At 40.6% G+C, this 10,799-nt stretch overlaps 2 protein-coding genes across 3 annotated transcripts; one reads left to right on the top strand and one right to left on the bottom strand.

The window, feature by feature from the left end:
- The first annotated feature begins 3,051 nt into the window (after nt 1-3,051).
- zgc:162608 (uncharacterized protein LOC100037332 homolog) lies at nt 3,052-5,664 on the top strand. Of its 2 annotated transcripts, XM_056440776.1 has the most exons (4): nt 3,052-3,132; nt 3,293-3,364; nt 3,454-3,547; nt 4,295-5,664. In XM_056440776.1, the coding sequence occupies exons 2-4, from the start codon at nt 3,316-3,318 to the stop codon at nt 5,130-5,132; spliced, it is 981 nt and encodes a 326-aa protein (XP_056296751.1). In that variant the 5' UTR covers nt 3,052-3,132; nt 3,293-3,315; the 3' UTR covers nt 5,133-5,664. The 2 variants fall into 2 exon arrangements, with proteins under 2 accessions (XP_056296751.1, XP_056296750.1); XM_056440775.1 differs by lacking the exon at nt 3,052-3,132 and having other exon boundaries at nt 3,154-3,364.
- Nucleotides 5,488-10,294, bottom strand: LOC130210454 (zona pellucida-like domain-containing protein 1). Its single transcript, XM_056440773.1, is given in 10 exon segments — nt 5,488-6,015; nt 6,130-6,153; nt 6,250-6,352; nt 7,337-7,508; nt 7,989-8,072; nt 8,147-8,244; nt 8,336-8,408; nt 9,146-9,336; nt 9,432-9,658; nt 10,195-10,294. Coding segments are annotated over 10 exon segments (1,230 nt in total). The 3' UTR covers nt 5,488-5,857.
- Nucleotides 10,295-10,799: the final 505 nt, after the last annotated feature.

The following is a 10,799-nucleotide window of genomic DNA, read 5'->3' as shown; positions in this document are numbered from 1 at the left end:
GTCGACTAGTAGCCTCTTCTCTAGTAACCTAGTAACCTCTTCTTCAGTAACCTTTTCTCTAGTACCCTAGTAACCTCTTCTCTAGTACCCTAGTAACCTCTTCTCCAGTAAGCTCTTCTCTAGTAACCTAGTAAGCTCTTCTCTAGTAACCTAGTAACCTCTTCTCTAGTACCCTAGAAAGCTCTTCTCTAGTATCCTAGAAAGCTCTTCTCTAGTACCCTAGAAAGCTCTTCTCTTGTACCCTAGAAAGCTCTTCTCTAGTATCCTAGAAAGCTCTTCTCTAGTACCCTAGAAAGCTCTTCTCTAGTACCCTAGAAAGCTCTTCTCTACTACCCTAGAAAGCTCTTCTCTAGTACCCTAGAAAGCTCTTCTCTTGTACCCTAGTAAGCTCTTCTCTAGTACCATAGAAAGCTCTTCTCTATTACCCTAGAAAGCCATTCTCTAGTACCCTAGTAAGCTCTTCTCTAGTATCATAGTAGCCTCTTCTCTAGTACCCTAGAAAGCTCTTCTCTAGTAACCTAGTAACCTCTTCTCTAGTACCCTAGAAAGATCTTCTCTAGTACCCTAGAAAGCTCTTCTCTAGTACCCGAGTAAGCTCTTCTCTAGTACCCTAGAAAGCTCTTCTCTAGTATCCTAGTAGCCTCTTCTCTAGTACCCTAGAAAGCTCTTCTCTATTACCCTAGAAAGCCCTTCTCTAGTACCCTAGAAAGCTCTTCTCTAGTATCCTAGTAGCCTCTTCTCTAGTACCCTAGAAAGCTCTTCTCTATTACCCTAGAAAGCCCTTCTCTAGTACCCTAGAAAGCCCTTCTCTAGTACCCTAGAAAGCTCTTCTCTAGTATCATAGTAGCCTCTTCTCTAGTACCCTAGAAAGCTCTTCTCTAGTATCATAGTAGCCTCTTCTCTAGTACCCTAGAAAGCTCTTCTCTAGTACCCTAGAAAGCTCTTCTCTAGTATCCTAGTAGCCTATTCTCTAGTACCCTAGAAAGCTCTTCTCTATTACCCTAGAAAGCCCTTCTCTAGTACCCTAGAAAGCTCTTCTCTAGTATCATAGTAGCCTCTTCTCTAGTACCCTAGTAACCTCTTCTCCAGACTCAGGGAGACATTTCCTTCATCCAGGATCTGTTAACAAGTCTCTTGGTTAGGTCCCTTGTTTTGGATCTTAGCGGAAAAAGTATGATGAGTAGTTATAGTTACTCTGCCTGCGGTAGTCCTGTAGACACGATAAGTCTGCTGGTATAGGAGCTGCGAGGTTCCCGGGACTGCATAACATCCAATGGCCTGCTGAATAATGTATGAGGCCCGGGGGGTAAGATGACAGCGAGTAGCGGGAAAAAAGCGAGAGTATATATGGCCGACCAGTGCCGCCGGGTCACATTACCGAAATGTGTTCTTCTCCATCCGACCGTGAAACTGATTAAAGATTTGGCTAATGGGATACATCAATGCAAAGCTTTGCTTTAGAGTCTCCTCACCGCCGAATTCATATCGAAATTCACACATCGGGCTCAGACATCTGCTTTGGCGTGACTTTAAATTTCTATTTGCATAGTAATAAGACTTCTTGATGGGTCATTTATCACAATAAAAGTCTGTTTTATGTGTAAGTTGATAGTGTGTATGCACTACAACGTGCAAAATGCATAATGCATTGCATTTATTTGTGAAAATGACCTGCATATGTGACAGACATGTGCATTTATTTGCATTAAAGAATTCACATTTGACGACATTTTTCAAATTTTTTTCATGGAAGCTGTATACCTGTGTAATAACCAAGGTGAGCTTGTTGACCTTTGCTCCATATTCAAATCAAGCTGTAGTTTATTGTGAAATAGCATGTATTACACCATGCAGTCATTGGAAATATCAAGAGTTATGGTAATATGTTCTACCTCCATGATTTGTATCTTAGTGTGTGAATGACGAGGCTTTCTGCTGCGCACGTACAGTACGTTTAAATTGTTATCTGTTCTAGAAAACCTCTTACTCACTTTGTTATTGTATTTAAATACACATTGTACTTTGGATAGGAGGAATAAGCCACATATTTCATCACGGTAGCCATGGACTATGACCCCTGTTACCGTGACATCTCATAACTTACCCAACTGGACAGGGATTCAACTTTCACCCACACATCCATGTCACATCACACAGCACTACAACTAAAAGGATGTCATTGGCAACGCCGTTGTATCCCTTCTTTCTGCATTATTAAAACTGTATTTTTTTTAAACTGTAGACACGTTGCACTGTAAATGAGCATGACAACTAAAAATTGCACTTTTAATTGTTTTGTAAATTGACTTATTTCTTATTTTGCTGGAAAAGAACACAATAAAACACAAAGTTGTGCATAATCAGCAGAGTTTACGGCTGTTTTGAGCTGCTCCGTCTCTGATTTGCAGCACAAAACATTGATTTGTAAACGTTTTATTGTCAGGCATCCAGAACCAGGTTGCATAACCAAGTTTTCATTTCAAAATTGGAAACATTGAATTCTTGGAAGATATAAAAATGAAACATTCACTTGCATAACGTTGCATAATGCTAAAAGAGCCACACCAGGCGCTGGGGGTCAAACAAGTGACCCCAGAGTAAATACTGGTATCACTCTGGTTCCTTTGCTCAGGGGGTCTTTGACGTAGGAAGCCTGAAATCCTGCCACATGTCTAGTAACTTGAACTTGTTGAACCATTTTTTTTATTGCTCCAATAAACTTCTACCAGATTTTTAAAACTTTTTTCTTCTACTCAAGTATACTCAACACCGGGGGGTTTGTGTATACACAAACCCCCGGTGTTGAGTTGGCAGCAATCTTTCTATATCATAATTAGGACAGTTTTCTTCTTATCATGCTTCTCATCACATTACTTTCACCCTATCTTAATGTGACACACCCTTATTGACGTGACACAATTGCCTGAAATCTAAGTTTTATGAGGGTTATTGGTTATTGGGGTGTCATGTGTGTGTGCGCATGCGTGTGTGTGTGTGTGTGTTCTGTCGTCCATGTGACCCTCCACGTGTTGACTGTTGACACAGGCAGAGTTTTTGGGCCGGCTCTCTGATAACAAGGACCTATAAGTCGGATGAGAGGAGAAGTCCCTCTACAGACTCTCTGATTCTCAGGTAACGGCCGGACACATCTTCACATATTGATTAAGCTCTTTACGTATACGTATGAAAAAGGAATTAAAGATAATGTATTAATCCTAAAATGTTCAGTATTCGGTCATTTGTTTGTTCTAATGTGAAATACTTATGTCAGTCTTTTTTTCTGTCCCTATAGGCTACACAGAAATAAAAACAGAAATGCATCTGAGGGTTGTGATCTTCTCCCTGTCATTCTTGACAACTTCGGGTAAACACTGCTCCCTCGAATGCTGTGAAAGAGCCTTTAATTTGCATATGTGGGTTTTTTTTAATGGTTTATTTTTTATTTTTCTGCAGCATACCGACTCCACCGCGACACCAGGGAGGCCACCTGGACGGATTTAAAGGTCAACCAGGCGTACGACAAGACAGAGCCCAGCAAGGACGTGAAGTAAGTTCAACGACAGTAAAGCAACAAATAATATGCAAAAGAATGTTGCATAATTTTTTTAAACAAAGTATAAAGAAGTACATTCAAGTAATTGCACAGAACTTACTCTTAAAGTATATTTTGTCCTCTAATATATTTATTGAAAAGTATACTACAGTACAATTACTTTAAACTGTTTTAAAAGTTTTTTTAAATAACTGAAAGGGTGACTTTAGTTTACTTTTTATATATTTGCAGAAAGTACATTTCTTTGATCATATATTTGAAATGTACTATTGACATTTTAAGTATATTTTGAATATATTAAAGTATATATATATATTATTTATTTATTTATTTCCAAGGATGTTTGTGAGAACTAATGAATACATTAATGAATGGTGCAAGGAAGGAAAAACAGATGAAGAGATTAAGGAAAGAAGGAAGGGAGGAAGGAAGATATTTTTGGTTTTGATATGTTTTGTTCGTGATTTAGAGTTAAAATCAAAGCGAGTGGGTCAGTGGTTAGCAGTTCCGTCTTTCAATCAGGGGGTTGGTGGTTCAATGTGTCCTTGAGAAAGTCACTTAACCCTAATAGCTTCATGGAGCTGTGTATATAGGGATAAAAGCTAAAGTGATTTATTTTTTAGTTAAGTTAAGCGACCGGAAATAAATGTGCATCTGTACAATCAAGTCAAATATCGAAAAAGAACAAAATAATATCAAAACATTTTCTAACCGTGCTTTTGTTCCCTTCTGTGCCCTCAGTCAAATCTACAAGACCAACATTGACGGCGCTGACCTCTACGGCCCGGATGACCTCGGCAGCAAAAACCCCGTGGCCGAGGAGATGCAGCGCAAGCTCAACGTGGAGTCGGAGCGTCTGCGCATCCGTCTGCGCCAAGAGCTGGCCGAGCTGCGGGAGAGGTTATCCTCGTCTCCGGCCCAGCTCGCCTCCGCTCTGGCCGGCATGAGGGAGCGATTGGCTCCGCTGACCTGGCAGCTCCAGAGCTCTCTCAGCAGCGGCACCAAAGACCTGTGTGGCCAGCTGAACCTCTATCTGCAGGGCCCGGAGACGGCGGAGGTCCGGTCCAATCCGGCCTCCTCTCTGAACCAGGGCGCCGCCTACCGGATGAGCCAAAGCCTGGAGCGCGGCGCCGCCAAAGTGGCCGTCCTCATTAGCGACTTCCACGCAAAAACCGTCGGGGAGATCGAACGCCTGAAAGAGGTCGGCGCAGCGGCTCAGTCGGACCACTGGCAGAAAATCATCCTGAGGTTGGGGCAGGAAGTGAGCGCGCTGAGGACGGAGGCGCAGATGAGGACGGGCTCTTTCCAAGCGGAGCTCGCCGCTCTGATAGGAACGGCGGCGCGACCCGGCGAGGCCGATGTCACCGCGGCCAGCGCGGAGCGGTTCTGCCAAAACGCCGCCGCGCAGAGCCACGTCTTCCAGGGGAGGATGGAGAGGTTGTTTCAGGGGCTAGAAGAGGAGCTGGAGGTCCCGGGAGCCTCGAGTCTGGCTCCTGTTTCCTCTTCCTCATCGTTGCAGGAGGATTTCTCAGAGAAATTATCAGCTCTGATCCGAGACATTATGCATTCAGTGCAGTGACGGAGACGACGGTCATTGTTTACCCCCCAAAAAAAGACCAATTAACAGCCGTGTGGACTTATTAAAGTGAATACATTGACATGTATTCATGTCCATGCATTTGGTCGGTTGGTTTTTTATTGTACCAGAAAAATAAGAAATAAGTAGCCTGTAAATATTAAGTGTTTTTTTTGTTTTTATTCTGCATGTAAATGTCGGCAAATGTCAGTATGTGTTTACCGTGCGTGTAATATCAACCACAACAACATTTCAGATTTTATTTTTAATATGTACAAAACAGATCTGACTTGTGCTCCAATATATATATATATATATATATGTATATATGTATATATATATATATTTTTTTTATATGTATATTTATATATATATATATATGTATATATATTTATATATATATACGTGTGTTTATATGTATATAACTGTTTGTATGATACCTATAACATGTGGTAAGACTGTCAGTTGGCGGACTTGCAAAGCATTAAAAAATGATAACATATCGTATTAAAATGAACTGTTCTTAAAATGCTTACATCGTTTATGTTTCTTTTTTAGCCCGTATAGTTCAGGGCGTGGCTGTTCCTTCATATCAATATACACAGAAGAGTAAATATCCCAAGGTCACCTCACAAGAATATTTGATTGTGGCTGACAACCCGTATCGTTGTCTTATGTTCTCACAATAAACACAAAGATAATAAGATAATTTTCGGCTTGATAAACAGTCAGTTAAAGGCACGGAGGGATCCTCCCGCCCAATAGAACTTCTTCAGGGCGAACCAGCCTCCCAGAACCAGCAGGGCGGCGCCAGCGAAGCCGAACACCAGCCCCACGACGAGGACCGTCGCGTTCACGTCGCCGCTCTCGGACGCCACGTCGTTACCTGATGATGCACGCCGGGGGAGATGAATTGAGAATTAAAGTGTGTGTTATATTCACATGTATTGAGAATTTATTTTTTTGTGTTGTGTTCAAATTTTGATAAAAATACGCTCACTGTAACCAGCTGCATATGGCCTATCTTTAGAAGGGGGAAGATAAGAAAGAAATTAACATAAAAGTACTTTTTAAATATAATTATTTTACGTATAGCAGTGTCTTTTGCTATCGGTCTCACCCTCGGCGGCAGCGGTGTACAGAGGTCCAACTGACACGGTGGCAGATTCGTTGCTTAATAATCCGAAAGGAGTCAAAGATCATTTTCTTCTGTTTTGACAGGCCTGAAAAACAACACACGATCAGTTGGGTTTAGTTTAGATTTATGTCATTATGTTGTAAAACTATGGCTTTTCTGCACGTAGAAGAAAGAAAAAACAAGTTATTTGTTTAATTTGTTGCTAAAATATTTAAAAAATGCACCATGAACCACAACGTCCTTAATTTAATTAAAATAAATGTGGTATATCAGTGCAAATATATGATAATAAATGGATTTTTGGTGGCCATATTGGATTTTTTTCCCATGATCATTGCATCCGATCAAGGCTAAACCTATTCTAAATTATTCCTTATGTCCAAAAACAGTATAATAGCATTTTTAATCATTCAAATGTTCTTCTGATCGATATGAGACATTATTTATTTCTGGCGTCCATCTCGGATTTTCGCATTTTTAACCTATTTCCGCAACAGTCATTTCTCAGGACTTTTAGACACTTCATTGGAGACCTTTATGCCCAAATGAATTCTGTTGCATTCTATTTTTAATGGTTTAAATTGGATAGATCGTCTAGTACCCCTGAGGGCATGTGAGGTTTCAAAGAAAGAATCGATTTAAATTGATCATCCATTCAAAAATCCTTTAGTTATTTAATAAATAGTCAATCAAATATAAGTGTAAGTTAATAAACTGCATTTTATGTCTTCTATATAAAATCAGACAATGATGGCGCAACACTGTGTATTACATCAACTTTTTTTAGGGGGTACTTTGCTGGAAAAAGATTTCACATGGGGTGGAAATCACTGAAAAAAGTTTGAGAACCACTGATCTAATCTAATAAAACCATTAAATGCCCCCAAAAATACTATATATCCACACATTTTAAGTTGCCTGCTCAACACTGTGGTGATAACATTTTATATTTATACATGTTTAAAAGGGTGAGTTGTATAAACTGTGATATGCTTATCGTACAAATCTCATGCCGTGGAAATATTGGCACGGGGGTTCCGTCAGATTATTTTTAGACTTCTCAACTCACAGACAGGATCTCCAGACATGTGCCGGGCTCACAGAGTCTCAGGATGCAGTGCAGGTAGATGCTGGATGTCGCCTGGTCGCGGTCCCGAACAAAACGGAAGGCCTCAAAGTTAAACCAGGCGACCTTGGAACGGCCGTTACTCGTCACAGACGCCCGTTGGTCGATAGAACAGCTGGAGAGAGCAGAATAATTTAGATGCAATTCAGTTTATTTGATATAGCCCGATATCACAAAATACGAATTTGCCTCAGAGGGCTTTACAATCTGTACACATACGACATCCCTGACCTTTGACCTCACATCGGATCAGGAAAAACTCCAAAGAAATAGAAGAAAAAAAACTTTAACGGAGTAAAAAAAGAGAAGAACCCTTCAGGAGAGCAACAGAGGAGGATCCCTCTCCAGGATGGACAGAACAATAGATGTCATGTGACCAGAATGAATTATTACAGAGTTACATGAACACATTCAATGAGTATGACAGAGAGTATGAATAGTTCGTATAGTAGACATGGACAACGATCCAGACCTCCACAATCTATCAAACAGAAGGAGGTAAGACAGATATAACTATAGATATAGTTCATTTTTTATTTTTTTTGAAGTGAAGTTAAATGAAGAAGCTTATACTATTATAAGTGTGCGTCCTCACCCTGTGAAGAAGTCGTGCTGCTCAGTCTGCGACATGTTGTACGCGGTGGCCGTGCCGAAGCAGTGGTCCAGCAGGACGTTGAAACTGAAAAGAGGACATCGGGGAAATTATTTATTTTACGATAAACTAATTCACTCATCCGAATACTAGTGACTTACTTTCCTGTGAGGTTAACGGCCTTGACCTCCACGTAGATCCTGGTGCGTAGCTCCAGTCCTGTAGACGGGATCACCAGCGGGTACCCGTAGTCAGAGTCCTGGGGAAATAAGAAATCCGAGTAAAATAAGCCACGAGAAACAGATTCATAGTATAGTATGAGCTCTAAGTGTAACTGAATGCCAACGTACATTAAAAACACTCATTTGCACCGTGTCGATGAAGGTGCCATTGTTATCGCTGGTCGCCACGGAAACTGAGGAGCTAAAGAAAAGAGAATTATACGGTACGTCACGTGCCGCCTCGGAGAAAATGTAATAAGGTACGGTGACATCGTCACAATGGGCCCAGTGCACGCTAATGTGACGCGCACACACACACACACACATTGTCTATTCTCAAAAAGAGACTTGAAATTGAACATCAGCATACACAATGTCCAACAATAGTCGTTGTATATGACAAAAACATATCCTCCTGGGACCTGAGGTACAATAGTTTCTACCAACTTCTTATTTTTTTGCGATTTTCTTTGCGATTTGTGTCAAGATTTTTGTATGATTTTTGTTGTTGATTTTGTTGTTGATTTTTGTTGATTTCCTACCAATTTATTTATTTACTTAAACATCTTACAATTTCAATATTTTGAACATTATTTTGATTTTAAATTTGAAAACATGGACCACCGGACTATTTTCGTGTGAAAAGACAGAGAAATATAGAAGATTAAAAAAAGAAATTATGGCTGTAGAGTTATATTAAACCAAAAATCCAGAACTAAATATATAATTCCTGACATGTTAATGAACAAGAAAATATATGAATATCATAATAAAAAAGACAATAATTAAGAAATATTTCACTGAACCTTTGACTTTCCCTCAAATCTGCCGGCTGATCTTGTGTCTATATGCAGGCCTCTGATAGGCTGTATCCAAAATATCCCTCCAGCACAATGTATAGGCTCGTTTAAATAAAAATAAAAATATTTAGTTACTCACGCCACAATCTGCGTGTTGTTGATCAGGTACTCCAGCGGGTAGCGGCAGGAGAAGTGATAGTAGAGGTCAGTGGAGTAGCTGATCAAGCCCTGGTCAGATCTGGGCGTGTCAATGAACCCGGTGATGATGACCGACTGGATTTTTGAGAAGCTGCTGAATGGACCCGTGGGATCCGGGGTCTCATCCACAATCTGAACAACACAACAGAACAATCATTCCTCTATACTGCCTTAGAACTATTCGTCCATTCGATCAATATTAGTCCTCTACAGGGCCACCTTCTGACCTGCAGAGACTGGCGGCAGGGGTTCTCCAGACTGTGGTTAACGGGGAGCTGGTACCGGAGGACGGGAGGGTCCACGCCGGCGTCGATGGAGCCGTGGCACTGTGTGGTGTTGTGGTTCCCGTTCAGAGCCAGGTCCGTGGTGTTGAAGCCGGCCCACTGGGCCGTGCACAGGTTGATCTGCAGGGCGATGGAGCTGGCGCCGCAGACGACGATCAAGTCCGAATTGTCTCAGGAAAGACAGAAAAAAGTGTGAAAGTGAGTATTTTGATACTGTAAGTTGTTTAGTTTTTTCACTCATTGGAATCAAAAGTAAAAATGAGTTTTCAGTCGCTGCTGCAGAGGCCGAGTAGAGGAAAAGTCCATTGCATTAAGCATTCGTTCCACTGCAATCAGGAAGAAGATTCAGGAAGAACCGGGACTAACAGGCTGAGGGACAGCTTCTTCTCCAGAGCGGTTTCCTCCATCACCCCCACACTTGTTCACTTTTAAGCCATTGATGCTTGTGTATTTATTCTTACTTATTTATAAATGTCTTGTTTTAAATGAGAAATGTCCTGTCTTAATGTTTTCATACATGTTTTTACTGTCGCTGCTGTACTGACGGATGAGTCTCCAACTTAATTTCGTTGTATGTTTTTAATAAACATCCTTACCTTACCTTATTGTGAAATGTCATGATTTTGCATTTGTCACCAATTACTATCTGCTCTGATTTTAGCAGAATACTCATCATATGAAATAAAAAAGGTAATAGTTAACCGACCTGGGATCCTCTCATACTCAGAGGAGCAGTTGTAGAGACACAGAGCTGGCTGCAGTAGCACCCCCGCCACCAGCAGGGGGAGACAGAGACACAGGTGCATGCTGTCTGGAGGACGCTCACCGCGAGAGAGAAATCCTGAGAGAAATCCTGAAGAATGAATGAGATTATTTATGAATGACTTTATTTATGAATGACTTTATTTCTGAATGAGTTAATTTATTTTCGATCAGCAAAATATACAACCACCAGGAATACAAAAAATAAGATAGATACACGTGGCTGACCGAAAGGGTTAAGGCTGAAGCTATCTAGCTTATAAGAGCCCTGACCTTTGATTGCTTGAAAACTTGTTCCGAAGAGCCTTATATATAAAAAAATTTAACATTTAAAAAAATTAAATACAAAAAAATAGAAATTCAAGCGTTTGGCCCCATAATCCGTTACTTCTTATGCTTTATCAATACCGTCAAGTCTATACTTCTCCAGAGTCATGTTTTTAAACCTTTTTTTTTATTGCACCATTTTTTTACTTTCTTTAATGTCATCAGTTAAATTATTCCTCTGCTTCAGCCCACAGACAGATATGCACATGCTTTTCAGAGTTA

The sequence above is a fragment of the Pseudoliparis swirei genome, chromosome 20 (genome assembly GCF_029220125.1).
Source record: "Pseudoliparis swirei isolate HS2019 ecotype Mariana Trench chromosome 20, NWPU_hadal_v1, whole genome shotgun sequence".
Classification (NCBI taxonomy): domain Eukaryota; kingdom Metazoa; phylum Chordata; class Actinopteri; order Perciformes; family Liparidae; genus Pseudoliparis; species Pseudoliparis swirei.
Note: the sequence above shows the minus strand (reverse complement) of the source record. Positions and strands in the feature narration are given on the sequence as shown.

What these genes read in the sequence shown, in the direction of transcription:
- zgc:162608 (XM_056440775.1), top strand. Translation starts at nt 3,265, where the DNA reads ATGTCAGTCTTTTTTTCTGTCCCTATAGGCTACACAGAAATAAAAACA. An exon ending in GTCATTCTTGACAACTTCGG is followed by an intron (nt 3,365 to 3,453) that starts GTAAACACTGCT and finishes ATTTTTCTGCAG; the next exon opens with CATACCGACTCCACCGCGAC. An exon ending in GAGCCCAGCAAGGACGTGAA is followed by an intron (nt 3,548 to 4,294) that starts GTAAGTTCAACG and finishes CTGTGCCCTCAG; the next exon opens with TCAAATCTACAAGACCAACA.